This window comes from Malurus melanocephalus, unplaced genomic scaffold (genome assembly GCF_030028575.1).
Source record: "Malurus melanocephalus ecotype Western Australia unplaced genomic scaffold, MMel_1.1 scaffold_135, whole genome shotgun sequence".
NCBI classification, from domain to species: domain Eukaryota; kingdom Metazoa; phylum Chordata; class Aves; order Passeriformes; family Maluridae; genus Malurus; species Malurus melanocephalus.
Window position 1 is genome coordinate 666,307 of NW_026623367.1, and position 19,364 is coordinate 685,670.

At 46.4% G+C, this 19,364-nt stretch overlaps 1 protein-coding gene across 1 annotated transcript in view; it reads left to right on the forward strand.

The window, feature by feature from the left end:
• Positions 1-13,591: 13,591 nt before the first annotated feature.
• VIPR1 (vasoactive intestinal peptide receptor 1) overlaps positions 13,592-19,364 on the forward strand; it is a 99,658-nt gene continuing 93,885 nt past the window's right edge. Inside the window, exon 1 of the mRNA XM_057370875.1 lies at positions 13,592-13,765. Coding sequence (XP_057226858.1) covers positions 13,691-13,765 — 75 coding nt within the window. The 5' untranslated portion in view covers positions 13,592-13,690. The remainder of the gene's footprint in view (positions 13,766-19,364) is intronic.

Sequence of the window (19,364 nt, forward strand, 5' to 3'; positions counted from 1 at the left end):
AGATTGATCATGATTTCATCCATAGTAACATGTTCTTTCACAGGAACATATTATTTCAATTTTACTCAGASAGCTGTAATTGAAATGGAGTCTCTTCACAAGGCAAATTTCCATAGTGGACTTATTTTTCAAATCCACCATCAGAAGGGAATGTTCAACACAAAGACTACTAAATTAGTCTGAAAAATGAATCTGGGGACACTGTCTTACATTCCTCCTCTCAAATGAGCATGTAATTAAAGATTCTTTTTGCATTTTAGTCATTTCAGTCAGCTTCAAGCCTTAGGGCTGTATTCTGAAGTGGAAGATTGATTTTATAGGGRTTCTGATGAAAAAGTGGCTATATTTTTGAAATTCATTCCATTTCTGGACTATGTCTGGGTAAGATCCATCCCCCTTATGAATCCAATGGCCTCACTGGGGATTGATGTGAATTAAATATGATTAATGGAGCCTCATAAATTTCCAGTTACCCGTGGAGTGAGCGGTTTTACACAATTACAGGACCCGTGGTGTTGGATGTATCCACATCCAGGGATATTGCAGGCTGGCAGTTCACTGTTAGTGGACACACCATAGCAGTGGGAATTTGCAGATGGCCTCGCAGCCACAAGGCATTTATCAGAATGTTTTGAGAGCAGCCCTGAAGAGAAGGAGTTTTGAGTGTTGATGGACGTGGTGCAGAAATGTATTAAGAGATATGTATTAAATGTATTAAATGTATTAAATGATATGTATAATTAAATGTATTAAGAGACTGAATTCTGGGCTGTAGAAAAATAAAAACTCCGTGACCAGCAAGCACTGCATCCAGCACTGGGCATTGGGAAGAAATAACTCTCTGTGAGGGTGAGGAGGCCATGGCACAGGGTACTCAGAGAAGGTGTCGCTGCCCCTGGATCCCTGGCAGTGTCCAAGGCCAGGCTGGATGGAGCTTGGAGCAGCCTAGGATGATGGAAGGTGTCCCTGCCCATGGCAGGCTGGAATGAAATGACCTTTAAGGTCTCTTCTATCCCAAACCATTCCAAAATTCTACCATCACAGCTGGTTGGAAATGGCAAAAAAAATACACCTCAGACCCAAACAGAGATATCTAAACCATTGGCAGAGGAGACAGATATGGTATGCACAGAGAACAAAATCACGTCGTTGTAGTGATGTCCCCAAGGTAGCCAGGCAATCAGTTTAATAATTAATTTCCAGGAGCAGCATGCTTCCCTCATGTTTTCATGCCATTCCAGAGGCCTGAGCTATTCACCACCTCCCCAGTTACCTCTGCAGATTGCACACAACATGGCACTTCAGAGGAGAGACACAACTTGGGGATGTTTGTCAGCCAAGGGGCATCGTGCTCAGGCTCATCCTCCAGCAGCTGATTCAGCTCGCGGTGCACAAACACCTCCCGTTCCGAGGAGGCAGCCTGTGCTCCCTAAATCCTGGCCAGATTTGGAGGCTGGGCTCTGCTTGGACCCCGGGCTCTGCTTGGATCCCTTCCTCACATTGTGGGTGCGAGGATTCCCCGGTGCCTGTATCGAAATCGATCTTTTGTCTGCTGATGCAGCTCCTGAGGTGACATCCTCACGAATAATCGCCTGGGGACATCAACAGGGAGCGGATTGCCCCCAGCTGGGAATGCTGGCAGCATCTTGGTGACAGCCCAGCTCCCCCTTCCACTCCAGACAGTGTCTTCCTCCAACCCCCTTCTGTGCAAATCCAAAGGATTTGAAGATCTCCTGCAGCCTGGCAGGATTCCTGGGCCAGCACAGTCCCGGTGTACCTGGATGTGCCACTTGGGTAATTATTGAACCAGAAATCAAGCTCTGAGCAGACACTCCTTGAGATGATGTTGAACAACGGATCTGGAAGTCACTCAGGGATATTCAAAACATTTTGCCACACAGAACTCATTTGAATACAWGCAGAGGACGTGCCTGAAATGCTGCCCAAGTTCTCCACAGCATATCTATGCAAATGTTATCACTGATATGGGTTATAGGTGAAAGAGGATCATGGGTACAGAGCACATAAAGGTTTTTATGGCTCAGCATCTATAAATAATCTTCACATTACCAACACAATGTAATTGTTAATAGAACCCTGGCTTAGTAAGAAAAGGATTTTTTTTTAATCCTCCAAATGAAAATTATGGAATTTTTTAAAGCTATCTGGCTCCGTTTCCCCCACTTTTTAAACAGCAGATAAATAGAGAAGCCTTGCTAGGCTTTGAAGATGAATGGAATATAAAGGGTTAAATAGCTTTTAGGACAGTTTATCCTAAAACTATCCTAAAAGTTTAGGATACTAGTTTAGTTGTTTATCCTAATTATCACTTTTAATTATGTACCAAAATCAAAGCAGCATTGGATCTCACACTGATGACCATGCTTCACAGGAACCCTCAGGTCACTGCTCCCATTTCCCAACTCAGAACTGAATTCAGTCCAGGCAAATAATTTCAGCTCAGGTTGTTATTGTTTGTATGACCATTGCCCTTAGAGATTTGACACAAAGAGATTGAACAAATAACCCAAAATCAAACCAGGCCGAAGGGAAAACACAAGTGGCAATTGCTGAAAGAGCTGGAGACCTACACCAGGTTTGAATTGAAGGTCCTGGTTCTCAGGCTGCCTCTGAAACCTTCAACAGCACAATGTCTGGGAGCATTTCAGCCCCAAGATTTCCATTAATCACTTGATTTTAATACCTGGAGTGACCAGGGACCTGGCCAAACCCAGAGCACAGGACACGTCTGGGGAGACAGCACCAGTCATGGCTGAGCTCCCCCAAGTCAGAGCCCTGCCAAGGAGAAAGGAGACAGGACAAGTGGGCCCCAGTGAAATCTGTCACCCTGCTTTGGACATTTATGGCCTGGGCTTCTACACCTGGATGTTTTGCTGCTGAAAGCAATAAGATATTTTTGAAAGGGTTTTTTTCTGACTTCTTTCAGATGTTTTCATTACAGTTATCTCCATCTTTCCAAGGCTGGAAGSGACTAAACTCCTAATTATCATTAAAAACCCGAGGAGATGAATGAACACCCRTAATATGATGCTCCATAACTCAAACCTACAATTTGAAGGGACACTTTTGACCCAGTACCCACGTCTTGCCCAGCCTCATCCTCTCACCCAGACAAGCACAGATGTGCTGCAGATCTCGCAGATCCTGTACCGTGTTTGCCCCACTCGCGGGGCCGCCAGGGAGAATCTCAAACAACATTGTCTTTGGCCTGTGTTTGAGCAAACAAATCCCACCCAGAAAGCCCAACAGAGAGGCTGTATGAGGGAGCAGAGCTCTCTTTATTTCTGTGTGCAGAAGACATGACGGCTCCAGTAAAGTTGGGAGATTATCTGAAGATGCAAACTGGGGTGTGCTGTGAGAACACTTCACTATTTACAGGCTGGCTCTTGACAGGGAGTGTGTTTGCCTTTGGGGCCACAGCTAAAGAAATACATGTAAATACTGGATTTTATTGCAGGGCTCTTTTGCTGTCCAGGAATAGAGAGAGCCTTGCACAGAGGGCTGTATTTTGTTATCTTGACCAGCCCAAAAGATCCTTACTGCAATTAATTTCTTTGGAAATTCATGTGGTGGGTGGCACTGAGGCTGTCTTGCAGAAACCCATCCTACTCATTCCTAATATGATATTTGACTCTGGGCCCAAWTTTTTACTCCAATAAATACACAATATTAATTATCTGCTCTGCAACACTTTTGACCCAACTCAGGGAAGCCCTGAATAAATCCCCAAACAGGAAATTATTTGAACAGACATTCAGCTTTCAGCACCAACTACAACCTCCCCAACTTCAACAGGATTTCAATAAATTGTAATTCAGACACTACAACCTCCCCAACTTCAATAGGAAATTCACCAAACTGAAATTTAGACCCTATAACTTCCCCAACTTCAGTAGAATTTGACTTAACTGAAATTTAGATCAADTCGGCAGTGGTTTTTTCCTTGATTGTGGATAATTTCCTGAAGCGAAGACTTAGCTGATGRTAACTCCCAGTTCAGAGATTCCTTGTTAGCTTTGCATTGTTTGAAATTATTATTTTCTCACTTGTAAGTAAGCTGGAAGACTGAATTTCATCTAGGACTTGATTATGTTCTCATATTTTATAGTCATCCTGGAGATTCACATTAAGAGAGAGGCTTGGTTTGATCTGGGCATGGAAAAATGGTAAAATCAGAATATCTCTCTTTTTGCGATTTGTATCTATGCATTTGATGCTGTGTCCTGTGCTCTCCACCCTTTCTGCTGGAAAACTTCGATGGGAGGTGCAGAGCCTTGGTGCAGGGAGACTCCAGAGCCACCTCATCGATCAGATATGCCTGGAACACACAAACAAACAAAGGAAAATTGGTGAAGCTGCAGCTAAACACGATGGGGATGAGTCACTGAGGAGYGGGGCCAACCCACTCACCTCCCCAGACAGAGGGAGATGTGGCACMGCTGCCTTGAATTCCTCCTTGGAGAACTATTCCCATTCCAGAGGGGAAAGATGCTGGAAGTTTTCTAGCCCAGCTGCTCTTGGCAATGTTTTATATGCAAATCTTTTCCATCACTCCAGTTTCTCCTGGGAATCCTGCTGTGAGTTCCTGAAAGTGGCAGGACCTCAGTGGGGACAGCAGAGGTGTTTGCTTTGAAAAGGTCCCACTTGCAACCAAAAAATTGGCTGCCTGAGAGCAAAAATTCCCCATAAGCACCTCCAAGAATGCTTGGTGCTCTCCTCAAAGCTGACATCAGAATATTTTCCCCTTTGCCAGCCACACACAGCCCGGTTTGCAGGCTATCTCTAACTGTAGATAAACCAGTCTACAAATGCCCCTCCCGCCCTGCGTGGAGCTGCGGAGCAGGAGTGGCTGCTCTTTGCCATCCCCAGCAAAGTTCGTGTTTGCTGACCCAAAAGTGCCCGAGGGCAGCRGCACAAACGTGGAAAGCTGCCGTGCTCCGGAGGGTTTGTGAGCCAAGGGGTGAGCACAGGAGAGAAGGTGCTGTAAAAACACAGAGGGCTGAGTGTAAACAGAGAGATAAGGTAGCGTTCAGGGGGAAGATTAATGTTACAAATGCCAAGGGTCATGTTTTCTGTTAAAACAAATAAAGCTTCGCTGAACCCCGGTGAACTTCACCGGAGCTGCGCCAAGCCTTTGATACGCGAGGAGCGAGCTCAAGGCAGCACCTCGGAGGCGAAGTCCAGTCCCAAACTCTTGTGCCCTTCACAAAGGTTGCTCACCTCTCTGTGAAACCCCTTTCAGAGGCAGCAGATAACCCAGGAGGCACTAGCAGCGAGACTGCACATCAGGAAAGCTTCATAAATTCAATGCCATTAACTCAAAAGCACTGGAATCCGATGCTTCACTTCCCTCAATTACTCCCTGTATTAAGTCATCTCCTTGGGTAATGTTTAGCTCTCCATGGGGAACATGTCTCGGTGTGCCTGATTTTTTTCTAGGTGACTACAGCAGCATCTGCAGTTTAAAAATCTATTTTTCCTTGAAAAATTCAGTGCCACACTTCCTGGAGAAGGTCACAAGGTAGAGTAATCCACACACTTTAACCCCTTTACTCCTTCACTTCTGGCTACAGAAAAAGAGAATGGGATTTTTTGGGATATCATGATATCATTGGCATTTGTGCTGACAGAAAAAGACAGGAACCACCAAAAATCAGTCATTTTCAATTCGGTTAAATCTAACATGATTTAGTCTGGGTCAGGAGAGGGTTTCCCTCTTTTGTACTGGCAGATTGTGGGCACGAAACAATCTTTTGCTTACAAGGAAAGAAAGAAAACCACCACCAAAATTATCTGGAAAATTACATTTATGTAAGACAAATGCTTTGCAGACAGCATTAATTCAAGAGAACATGGTGTCATTTCTTATTTCCCCCCCAGAAATGCAGTTTTAATTTTCATGTGTGTTGAAAAGGCTTCGAACACAACACTCCTCTCCATTAGTAGATGTAATGTTTTCCTGACATGTAGCGAGGATGCTTAATTTGCTTGCACAGATCTATCCTGGAGGCAGCAGATATGCAAGGAATGCATCAGGCAAGGGAATCAAATGAGCAGCAGAAACCCTGGGATATTCATCAGCTCAATCCAGAGAAATGAGCTGCAGCAGCCATTGGTTTCCTTTAAATGTGATTCGTGATAAGAAGGGCTGGAGGAAGAACTCCCAACCCTAATACCTGGCTGGACTCTTTCTCTCCAAGAGATTATAACTGAAAAGGGAAAAGCGGGGCTGTTCTCCTTTCTTTGTGCAAGGAGGGTTTAGCAGAGCAGGTTTGAGCTGGAAACAAGGGATATCCCGGCTAAGCAAACAGGAGGAAAATCAATAATCTTGCAAGGAGTGTTCATTGACTGCCAAAAGCAGAACAGGCAGTGACACAAATTCATTCTTTGCAGTGACAGTGGTTTGCTTGGGGTGTGAGAGAATGAGCTCACGGGGGAGCCCTCAAACAGGCAGATTCCTTCACACCAACCACGCACTGAGTCTCTGAATTGTGGTTTTTTTTCCTTTGGGAACAACCAGATTTCAGAGCTGTATGATAGACAACCACCAAGTTTCAGGCTCAGGTGGTTTCCTACTGAGCTGCAAAAAAAAAAATCCCTCAGTTTGGAGGGAAGAGGGGGTTTTATTCCCTTGTCCCTGTTCTCCGTCAGAGCCCAGGCCCTGTGATTTCTGTTCTATTTCCCTGACTGATGCCCAAAGGCAGCCCAGCACTGCTGGGATGTGCTGGCATGGTCCAGGCACAGGGCAGGGCTGCCCAGCCCAGTGTGAGAGCAACTGGCTTGGACAGAACCGAACAGACCAAGGCTGTTGTCTGCAGAGATGAAAGATCTGCCTCTCTGCATGCAAGAGAGGAAAGGAGGCAGCCTGGGCTTGAGAAAAGGAGTGGAAAATGAAAAAAAAAAACTCACAGGAGCTCTTGTGACTGATAAAGATACCCTGGAGTATGTCCAGGGCTTTGGATCTCAGCTGGACCTTTTGTTATGCTGGAGCTGGACTAAGAAAAGAGAAAGTAACTCAACCCAGCAGGTATGAAAAATGGGATCATGCTCCACAGTGTGGCCAAAAATGCTCTGCTGGGCATTGTCTCCAGTATTCCAGCTTCTTCCTGGGGTCTGCCTCTCCACAGATCACAGTCCACTGTTTCCCAGGATTCTTCTCAAACCCTCAGGACTCCAGAACTCCCAGAGCATAAACCAGCAAGATGGATCGTGCAGTTCCTCATTATTAACAGCACGATGCTGACTTCTGAAATGCTGGCTTTCCCTCTTCAATTCTCCCTGAAATGAATGTGGCAGTTCAGCCTTCTCAAAACTGCTTTCAGTCAACTCAGGCACATCCAGTCTCAGAGGTTTTGGAGGTTTTGTCCATGGCTGGTGAAGTCGAAGGTGGATAAAAGGATTTTGGAGAACCATAGAATTACAGAATGTTGGAATTTGTTAGCTTAGCAAAGCCCTCTAAAATGATCAAGTCCAACCATTGACCCAGCACTACCAAGTCCRTCACTAAACCATGTCCCTGAGTGCCACCAGCAAGGCCAAGCAGACACCCTGGGAAGAGCCCTGAATTCCTTATTCCCTGTGTATTGCACTTGTCAGTTTATACCAAGCCTTAAAGTGTAATCCTACAACAATCCCTGAGTGTAGAAATCCCCCTTTTCAGCTGCTGGGGTCTCAAGCACAGTTCATCAGATTTTAACAGAGATTCCATCACCCCATCAGAAGGAGCAGGGGCTCGTTCTGTGGACAGCAGCAGTAAACCCTTTCTGTGCAGAGCAGCTCTGTGTGCATTTGGCCAGGCTATGGAAAATGTTCTGTTTCCTGCCTCCTCCACACAAGCATCAGCTGTGTCACATCCCCTAATGATGAGGTGGAGGCTTTATCTCCCTCTCTGGAGCATGTTTTAGGCCGAGCTTTTATTTAGCTTGTGTAATCTCTGCTGTCAATCACTGCGTTGGTTTCCCTGCTCCTTGTGCTGCCAAACCACTCTCTGTGAGTGTCAGAGGAGCAGATAAAAATCTCTCAGTAGGGAGGGGGAAATGTTTCTTCATGGTGGCCACAACCTGGGATGGAATCTGCCTCCCCTGGGCACGTTTATCTTGAGCAATGTGGTTGTAGCCGTTCTGAGAGCTGTGCTGAGCTGCTTTCTGCCCTCTCAATACTGTCCTTGTCACCTCCTCTGTCCTGCAGAGCTCCTGAGAGGAGGGACGGGTGCTCTGGTTCCTCCATGCCTTTGGCACGCTGTGTGCCCTGGAGCAGCTTTGCAATGTTCCCAGTGTAAACAGTGCTGATTTAATAATGCATGGCTTTCTACTCACCTAAATTCATTCCATCCCTGACATCCTGAGTTTGGAAAAAGTTCTTGCTTTTTAGTTTGTTTGCATAGTTTCTTTTTCTATTCAGCTTGYTCTCCCTGAGCTTGAAGGTTTTCTCTTTTTGTGCCCAAACACAAACAAGGTTGTTTTTTTTTAGAATTGTTTTTGAGAAAACTGTTTTATCCAAGTACTTCATGAGTGGATAGTCTCCTGTGGATATGTAACAGTAATTGCAAAGCTTATTTCTTCTGCTCCCAGTGGCTTTGATKGTGTGAAAATAAATGTTGAGTACTATGAAGCAATTAATCCTCAGCTCTCCTGGGAGTTTGGTAGGTAATTATTGCTATCTTTAGCTTACAGAGTGAGGTGAGCCTCCAAAACTGGGTAATTTGCCCTTGCCCCAGAGATCAAGGACAAGATKCTGACCTGCCTGTATCTGGTTGATCCTTCTAATTGAAACACCCCACTCCTGCTCTTCAGCTGTTTCATGCTCTGCACTGCCACGTCCATCTCTGCAGCSCTCACAGCTTCAGTCATGGAGCAGGTGGAGATTTCTAGAACTTGACCAAAAAACTTTTGGGGACAGCTGGGGGCAGGAAGAGAAGAAGGTCTGAGCTTTCAGCTCTGCAGGGTTGTGGTCAGATGGCTTTAAAGTTTCCCTGTGGTTTGCACACAAGGCCACACCGTGCTGAATGAGGGGACTTCAGCCACAGGAAAGCACCAATGGTTTGTGCTTCATTCTGCAAATAATGAGGTCCCGTAGCRGGATGGGATCGTCCCGTTTGCAAAACACCACAGCCAGTGTTTGCCTGCCTTAATCCCCGACACAAATAATGCACAGAAATTCATTTCCCAGCCTGTTTATGGGATGTGACGCTGTTGCTGTGTTCAAACAAAGTCCCCGAGWGGAAAGCAGAACAGACGCATTGTGKCRGCTCCGGAGAGGAAGCKGAATGGGGAACATAACCCCAAGGGCACAGAGCAGCAAATCCAASCTCAGCACACTGCTGCATGAATCAGCCCTCAAATATTGTCCTTCTAGACACTGCTGCTATCAGGCTTTGTATTTCTGATTGCCAGGGGCACCGAGGAGAAAAGAACAGGCAGGAAACAGCCTGGTTATTTTTATTTACCTCTGCCATTAGTGCCCACCAACATCTCTTTCATTTGTGTGGCATTTTGCCAAACGACTCASAGAGAGAAGGCATTTTGGGCACAAATGTTAATTACCTTTGAGGAGGAGGGTTAAATAATGGTAATGAAGAAAGGCAGGCACGGAAAAGATGCACCAGCCCAAGAYAGTGATCACTGAGGTGATTGCTGTGCTGTACTGATGTGAAGAGGAATTAGATCAAGGCTTTCTCCAATTGTTCATGACTGAGATTAGAAAAAAAAAAAAAAAAATCCCACTTTCCAGCCTGCAATATCAATTTATCAGCAGAGAGGCTGTTCAACACCAAGCAGCTGCCACCTTCCCAGCCTCCCCTCACAGCCCTGGAGTTTAGAAAAGACTTTAGCAGGGAGGTGTTGGATGGAATCACAGCAGGGTGAGCACCAGGCTCCSGTCAGCACCGGGAAATGGAACTGCAGCGCAGGATAGCAGAAAGCGAAACGAATTAACAAAATCTTCCACAATGTCTCTCATTTTTACAGAGACAAGCTCTAATCAGAGCCACACTTTGGTKGAAATACATCTTGGTATTGGAATATGTGAGTGATTCAGCTGAATATCTGGGAATGCTCCTGTTCCCACACACAGAAGGGAAAAAWGAAAATTTAAACCATGACCATCACTAGGCCACCCCATAAAACTACAGTGCAACGTTATGAGTACTTCTGGCTCCCATTCTTGTCTCAAAGAGGACACACAGGGACAAGAAGAGGACAAAAAAAGGATGCCAAAAGCATGGCATTGGGGTTCTGAGGATGGGGCTTGAGAGAGTGTGGGATTTCCAGTCTGCACTGATACAAAACCTTCAGGRAGGGGATGTGTTTTCACTGACACTGACAGTGTAAGATTTGGGACCATGTGATGAAATGAGCAGGAGGTGGGCTTAAATCAAACAATCAGATTTCTCCCAGCACCGTGGACTTCACTCTCTGCCTTGTAGAAAATTATCAGAATTTTTAGAGAGTTGTCTGGAGTCAGTGAAAAATTAATGAGTCTGATGGAGAAAAACAAAAGCTGTGTCTCTCTCTTATTTGCATCTGGCTTGAGCGAAGACTAAAATCAGGATGATATTTGGAGGGTGGCAGAGGTGCCACAGCCTGCTGCTGTTCCARTGAGGCACAAAGGGTGGAGGAGCACCAAAGGGTCCATTTCACCTCTGGTATCCACCATAAATTCTGACCGAAATTAGCCAAGCCCCTCATTAGTGTCCATTTGCATATTAATACTCACACCTTTGGGGATGCAAATGAAGAGAGAACACTCCTCACACATATGAATGCAAACAAAACCCCACCTATGACACAAGATTGTTCCACCCCCTTGGGAAGGGTCAAAAATTATGGTCTAAAAAAGAAGGTGTTTGGAAAAAATAAAAGGTGAAGAAGAAAATAAAAAGAGGAGGGGAAAACAGCTCTGTTTAGTTGGGGTGAGTCAATGGATTGTGTCTCCTAATTCATTGAATGCCAGCAGATTCACATATATTTGTGAAATTAATGWTATTTGTGATATTTGTGATMTTTGTGAATCTGAGKTCATGGAAGTTCTKGTTGAACACAACCAGGCCTGAGAGCTGAATCTGTTGTGATCAAGAATTAAACCCAGCTGCACCCAGCCCCTGATCCCTGAGGATCACGAAGGGGTTTATTTCCTGCCCAATTTATAGACCCTCAACACAACAAACCCATGGAATATYGGATGAGCTGGATCTCCACCCAGTATGATCCACAGGGTAAAATAGGGATCAGATTTTTCCTGTCAAATCTCTGCCACAAGACACAAACCCGAAAGAACCCCAAAATCTCCATCTGCCAACACCTCAGTTCCCTCCTCCTTCCTCCAAAATGTGTTCTTCACAGGTGACATGAAAGCATTAAAAAATAAAATAAACCATAAATAGTTGTATTTATATTTGTTTCTATTTTATTATATATTTTATATTATATATTTTTATATTTATATTGATATTGTATATTTATCTTTTGTATTTTTATTTATGAAATGTAATTTATTAAATTTATTAAATAAATAAATACATAAATAAATACATAAAGTATTTATTTATAAATAGATACATAGAAATTTATTAATAATATGAATAATTAACAAAATGAAATAAGGAAACCCTGAATGGCTCTAATTTGGAGGGAGATGCAGTGACCAGCTAATCAGCCTTGCCCCTGTCATTTTAGATTCCAAACTGAGCTTTATATAGCTTTGCTGGGTGTTCAAACCCTTGTACAACTAATTGAGGTAATTAACATCTTTTCACACTGGCAATTACAGGCTGCCATCAGGCCTATGACAAGAAATGAGGGGTAGGATTGGAATTTTTCATATCAAATGCAAAAAAAAAAAAAAAAAAACAAAAAAAAAAAAAAAGAAAGAAAGAAAATCATTCAGTAACAACAAAACTACCAGTCTTTCCATAAAATCGGCAAAAAAAGATACTAAACTGTTTTTTTTCTCACCTTTTGCGGATTAGCTTTAAAAAGTGAATGGTTTAATGACTTGCTAACAAGAGCTAAAGACTGGATATAATTTTAGATTTTTAACCTTTAAGGCCTTTCCCTTAAAATGGCAGCTTTCTCGGTTGTGTCAGTAAATTGAACAGCCTGAAATTAGGGAGCTGTCTCCAGGGCTTCCCAAATATGAGGATTTTGTTTTCTTTCCTTGAGGATTTTGTTTTCTATCCTCGGCAGGCAGTTTACAAGACAACAAATCTGTCCATCTGTTTGAGCTTGAACATCTAGCTGGGCTGGGGAGAAAGGAACAGTGAGGACGGTATTATTTTCTTATTTCTGCCTTTATTTATAGGGCTTGTTTGGCTTTCTTCTAAAGCAATTTTAGACCTAGGGTTTGTCTGGAGCTGAAAAGAGTACTGTCTTTAATATGAAATTAAATGCTGCACATCATGGTGGAAAGAGGAAAGATTTCCATATTTCTATTAAAAATGAAGGTCATCCTGCTCTTGAGCTGCTCTTCCAAACTGAGAAACCCAGAAATACCACATCAGTGACCTGAAGCATGGAATTGTTCTGCCTTTTCCCAGGCAAAAGKGCAGAGAGAGGACACACAGATCACTGAATTGGGTTGGGGTTTTTTTGGTCCATTTAACCACTTCTTATCAGGCAGTTAATTCAGAGGAAACCAAATGTCTGAATCAATCATTCCTTTCCTTTCCCAGCATGGCTGGGTCATGTTCCTGAAAGTGGAAAGGTGAGGAAAGGGAAAGGGAAAGGGAAAGGAAAGGGAAAGGGAAAGGGAAAGGGAAAGGGAAAGGGAAAGGGAAAGGGAAAGGAAAGGAAAGGAAAAGAAAGGAAAGGAAAGGAAAGGAAAGGAAAGGAAAGGAAAGGAAAGGAAAGGAAAGGAAAGGAAAGGAAAGGAAAGGAAAGGAAAGGAAGAAGAAATATAAAGAGTGGGAAAGGGGCAAATAGGATAACATGGAGAACAAGGGGTAAATGGTAAAAAAAAGTAAAAAGGGGTCAGAAGGGGGAAAAGAAAAGAAAACATGAAAATGGAAGCAAAGTAAAAAGAGGAGAGGAAAAGGGGAAATAATGAAAATGCAATGTGGGAAACAGTAGAGAAAGAGGGAAGAGAGGAGAAAGGAGGAAAAGAAGAAAAAGGAAATAAAAAGAAAGGAGAGAATGGAGAAAGATAAAGGGAAAATGAAAAGGGGGGGGGAGGGGGACGAGAGGGGAAATAGGAAAGAAAGGAGGAAGGAAAGGTAAAGAACGAAAAAGGAAAGAAAGGAGGAAAGAAGGGTAAAGAAGGAAAAACAGGAGAAAAGGAGAAGAAGGGAAAAAAGGGAGGAAAGGAAAATTACTAAAGGGCGAAACAAGCCGGGAAAAAAAGAAGGGGGAGGAAGGAAATGGTGCAGTCCGGCAGAAGGAAGGGGGAAGGAGCCGGAGTGCCCCGGGCAGCGCCGTTCCCCGCCGTACCTGGGGCGGGCGGGGGCGGTGCCGGAGCCGCCCCATGCAGGAGGCGGCGGGGGCGGTGCGGGCTCGGCGGAGCGGAGCGGGATCGGAGCCGCTGCCTCCTCCTCCTCCTCCTGCTGCTGCTGCTGCTGTGCCTCCTCCTGCTGCTGCTGCTGCTCCCGCTGCCGTGCCCGCCGCCGCTGGATGCGCGCAGCCCGGCGCCGGGAGCCGAGCGCTGCCCGCGGCTCGGCGGGGCCGGGGGGACGCGGAGGATGCGCGGCTCGGGCAGGATGCGGGGATCGCTCCTACGCGTCGCCGTGCCGCTGCTCGGCTGCCTCCTGACCGCGGTGAGTGACCGCCGGGGACCCGCGCCGCCTCGGGCAAACTTTGGGCAACTTTGGGAGAAAGCAGGTGGATCTGCTCCTTTCCCTGTGCTCCGATGATCTGGGGAATCGCGATCGCTTGGTTTGCCTTTTGATTCACGTGCGCGTCCCCCTCGCGAGTGAGAGGATCTCTTTGAGCGGGAGGAATTCCCTTCGGGATTTTAGCGTTTCATTTCACAACCGGCTCCTGCTTTCCTTGTCATTCAGGTTTGCAGCCCGGCTTTCGCTTTGCTTGGGTTTCTGTTCAGGAGCTTCATGACTCCTTGCARTACTCCCCCCGAAAACTGGGGATAACGGGATGAGATTTCCCAGAGGGGACTCAGTGTCTGGGCGGGGGGCTCTGGGATGGGATCTGCCTCCAGCTGCCCACGAGAAGTTCGGCAAAGTGCTGCTTTCCAGGAGCTGGAAGCAGGGGATGTGCTCCGGGCTGCCGTGATCTTTCTGGCGGTGATCTCCTTGCGGTCGGGCCGTGTTCGGGGCAGGCTGAGCGCGGGGGTTTGTCTGTCCTGGCGCTGTGTCTTTCCGTGCACACACACGGTCACACGTGCGAGCGGCGCTGATCCTCCGTGCCCACAGCGCAGGCACAGGGCAGGGCTCTGCACGCTTATCTGAGCTCCTGCTCCGCTGGAAGGTGTCYCTGCCCATGGCAGGGCTTGGAACTCGATGAGTTTTCCAACCCAGACCATTCTGGGTTTCTGCAATTCACTGATTTCGCTGAARCTTTGTTCTCGCAGCTCGTTTCCTCACAGTGTTTGATTTATAACGAGATTGGGTTTAATTCAGCCGGCTGGGGCGGGTTGTGTGCTGGTTGTGGCTGAGTTTCCCTCTTTCTTATAACCTTCTCCCTGAGCTGTTTTCTCTCTGGAGGGTGAGGTTGTCCCCCCAGCATCCTGTRGGGCTGGGTGAGGTTGCCCACGGGAACTGGGTTGTGCCATCGGTTCTGGGTTTTAATTCACTTGTGTTTGCTCTACTGGGCTGGTGTCGGTGGCTCTGGTCACAGAATCATCACAGAACTGTAGAATGRTTGGAAGGGACCTTAAAGATCACCTGATCCCAAACCCCCTGCTGTGCACAGGACACCTTTCACTAGACCAGTTGCTCAGAACATCATCCAGCCTGGTCTCAAAGCAGAATCAGACAGACCAGGCTGAGCCTCAGAGTGTGGAAGTTAACCCAGATGTGTCAGTGAATCACTTGTCTCCCTTTTCTCCTCTCCTTTCTTGTCCCCTTGTCCTGCAAGAAATGAGACAAATGGATTTAATTTCAAATTTTTTTGGCTGTTGCCATGAGCCACTCAGCCGTCTGCATTGCCAAAGACTTTTTTAGGGGATGAACAGGTTGGGAAAATGGATTAAAATATTTTTTAAAAAATGACCAGGCAAATAATTCTTGGAATTCTACAGTGTTTGCTTTAGGGAAGATCCAAAATAACCCATGTGTCCAGGGTTGGAGCTGGGGAAAGGAGAAGGGGGCAGTGTCCTCCTCAGCTGCTGGAGCTGCTCCAACTCTTGCTTACACTRAAGCCCATGGCAAAATTCCCATTTCTTTAGAGATTGTTGGCGTGGAGAGCTCCTCTGGGGCTGGGTCCTGCAGAGGGTGAGGTCGGGAGGCTGCTGAAGAGYTCACCCTGCACAGGGTGGTGGGATCAGGCTGTGGGTGATGCTCTGGGGTTGCCATCAATGAGCACASAGCCCTAAAGCTTTGGGGCAGCACAAGGCACAGTCTGGGTACAACCCCATAACTGCTTCCTTTCCAACCCTTTTATTATTCTGTTGTTAACGTTCCTGGGATCTGGTTCKTGCTGCTGCGTTAAAAAGCTTCACCTGCTCCTTTATCAGAGCTGATCTGCAAGGTGACTAATACCGAGGAGCCTCGGCGCTGCAGAAAATCCCCGGTTTGTTTCTCGGCTTAAACCCGGGATTTGGTGCTGATTTTTGAAGCAAGAGTAGCTCTGCAATCACAACAACCCCTCTCTGGGACCTGCTCAGCAGAGTTTGGTTGGTTTGGGCTTCTTTCGTTTAATTTGTGATGATTTTTATCGCTGCGTCCTTGGGGGAAAAAAAAAAAAAAAGTTCTGAACGAGAACAATTGGCCGATCAACAAGTTCAGCGCAATAAAACTGTTGCAGCCGCGTGGTTTCTAATTGCTGTTATAAACTTTCACCTCTCATCACCCACGCTGTGGGGAAAAGGGAATTGGGCAGATCTCATTTGTTGCAGTTCATCATGCCACGCTCACCAAAGCCCTGCCTCCTGCCAGGGGCAGCTTGGAAGAGTTGGAAGAAAAGCGTTAAAGAAGTYGGTGGTGTAAATGCACAATAATCCCTTTTAGGTTCCTCTGTGTTGGTTTTAGAGGTGTAATTAAGATAATTTGGCCTGGAGAGCTATAAATTAGATTTTTTTTTAATCCCCAGTGTGTGTCTAGAACATGAGATGTAGATAATTTGAAGCAGTTGGTGGGTTCCACGTGCCTTCAGACTACGAGCTCTTGGAATCAGCCARATCTGCCCAGCTGGTGTAATTTGTGCTTTTCTTCAGGGTTTTGCTCTGYTCCAGCCTTGAAAGTAGATTTGTCACGAAAAAAACTGAAACGACTCAGGTCTGATTCTTCATCGGTCTGAGTGTAAACGCTGGAAATGTGATCAGTGTGGAAAAGCAGTGAAATCTGAGCTCACGGGACAACCACTTCAGCTGTGTCTGTGCCTCTTTCCTCCTGCCATTGATTGAGAATCTGTCAAGTCAGAGAAATGTATTTTAAACAGAACAATCACTGGTTTTGGCCAAAAGACAAGGTRCTCACTGGAATCCTCCAGCCCAGTTCCTGCTTCAGCACGAGGATCCTTTAGCAATAACAGCTCATGTTTGACAAAGGCCTTGCCACAAACCCTCAGTGCGTCGCTGGGTGCAGGATTTATTCAATCTCTRCTTGTATAAATGCATGACTGACATTGTTCTGGAGAACCAGTTGCCCAGCCCCGTGTCTGGGTAGCTCTGAAGGTCTCCCAATAACGCTGAAAAAGTTTTCAGAGGRCACATAATCAGCGATAATGATATTGTAGAGGATTTTATTTAGGGCATTAAAAGGCAAAATTGAAAAATTTGGCGGGAGAAAACAGTATCTGAGGGGGAAAAAAAGTGCAATGTGGAGTATTTAAGGCTGTTTCAAGCAGTGTTTTACTCCAGCTCACCAGAAAGTCAGCACATTCACACTGTCATTGTCACATCCTCCCGCGGCCGAGGTCTGTCCCCAGCAGGGAAACTCCKGAGAACCAGCCGGGATGGGAATTGCGATGGGTTAGAAAAGCARGAGAGTCTACCAGGGTGTTTGTCAAAAAAAGGGGGTTTTACCAGACTTTCAACATCGGGAGGCAGTGGGACCATGGACAGGGAAAGCCTCCCGGGTTGAGAATTTGGGTGTGGAAGTGTTTTTCCCCATTTTCACCGCACTGATGTTGAGGTGAAAGGTGTGAGAGCCGGAGGAATAGAAATGCAAATTTGGGGAGCTGCGTTTTGCCCTCTGGTGGCTCCGGAGGCTGACCAAACATTTTGTTCTTGCTCTCAGGGTTTCTCAGTGACTTTGCCGAGAGGTTTTTTTCGTCTCCTCACACTTTGCTTTCCAAGGAGAGATCGGGGCAGTTGGGGGATGCTCTGCGCTTTTGGAAAAATCGGCAAATGGAGTGTGAGTGAGTGGTGGGACCATGTCAGGAGAGAGGTGTTTCAGCTCTCCAGAGACACTGGCTGCCTCGGAAATGGCAAACATGCAGAGTTTACATTCGTTTTCAGGAGGAAAAAAAGAAAAAAATAGAGTTTTTTGCCTTTACCAGATGGTCTCCAACAGCAACAACTGGAGAGACTGGTGACTTGTCAAAATCAATCTTCCACATGATGTGCTGGCGGGCTGGGAGAACTGGGAGTTTTCTGGTGTTTGSGCAGGGTTGTAGGCACAAATCCCTGTTGGAGCAGAGGAAAGAGGGACAGGAGGGATCTCTCCCTGTTCAGCATCAGATGTCCCATTATTGGCAGCCTGGGGAAGGACACCAAACTCTGTGGAGATCAATGACACCCCAGACACGAAGATCTTTTCTTAAGTCAGATTTGAGTGCACTTGGAGGAGATTTGTTACACCCTGTGTGGCTCAAATTCAGGAAAGAACTCAAATTATCTGTGCAGAATAAAAACTGTAACTCAGGTTTTGGTGGGGAGCAGGGCTCAGATGGGTTTTAGGAGCTCAGTAGGTCATGGCCTGCCCTCAGAGCAAGTCAGCACCAGTGTGGCAGTGCCACTTCACTGCTGCAAATGGGGTCCCTGCTGTGTCACCCTGGCTCAGAGGACACGGATTTGTGGTGTTCTGATGCCTGGGAAAGGCTGTGGGATTAAACATTGCCCCRTTCTCTGTTCTCAGCAACTTTCTGTCCTCTGTGTTGGAAAGGGAAGCCTTTTGTGAGAATCAAATCTTAAATCAGGGGCCAAAACCACAGACAAAATGCGTTGGGGGTGACTGGAGCCCCCAGAACAGGGGGGGTTGGAGCTCTGAGCCAGCAGGTGGGATGGAGGRCGTGGATGGACAGACACACAGCTTTGCCTGGTACAGATTTGTCCTCCTGTCCCRTGCAGCTGAGCAGGTTCCCCTCCGTGGGTGCTTCCCACRCTCCCAGATATGCTCCAAGAATCAYGAGCTTCCACAGCCTGACCCAGAGGGGAGACACTTCTTGCCTTCAAAAMTGAGATCTCAGAGGGCCACGGTGAAGGAAAACCCAAACCTTTCATTTCAGGGTATGAGACAGCCAGGGATGTGATGCCAACCCTCAGACTGGCACCCACCCGGAGCCCACACAGCTCCTGCCGTGGCAGAGGAGTCCCGTGTCAGGCTGGAGAAGACTGCCCACCAGCTGAGCATCATCACTCCCTTTTGGAGCAGCCCCCAGCACGCTTGGCTCTCTGCCTGGCCGCCAGGGATTTCTCCGGGATGATTCATTCGGGCACAACCTTCACCTTCCGCAGCAGCCGGGATGCAGGGAAAGTTCATCCATTGGCGCTCAGGAAGTGCCCGGGGGAAGGTTGTGAGGAGGAGATTTTTGAGGAGAGGATGAGCTGGTGGCTGCTGGATGCTCCTTGCATCGCTATAAAATCCATTTAATGGTTAAATGGGGCAGCACCAGGCTGCTCCAGCACCGGGTTTTGTTATAAAATCCATTTATTGGTTAAATGGGGCAGCACCAGGCTGCTCCAGCGCAGGGTTTTGTTATAAAATCCATTTATTGGTTAAATGGGGCAGCACCAGGCTGCTCCAGCACAGGGTTTCTAGAAAACCTAAAAGCTTCTGGAGACGCAAAAAAAAAGTGCAAAATTCCCTTCTGATCAGGATGTTTTTAATGCAGGATTGATGTTCTCCATCCCAAACCTTCAGCTTCCTGGGGAGCATCCCCTGGCTACAAATCACTCTGAAGCAGCTCAGCCTCGTGTGTAAACCCTGTGGAGGGAAGAGCTGTAAGAGCAAAGCGCTCTTTTTGATAATTATCAATTATAAATAGAAATAACCCTCACGCGGGCAGGTGAGGTGAAGA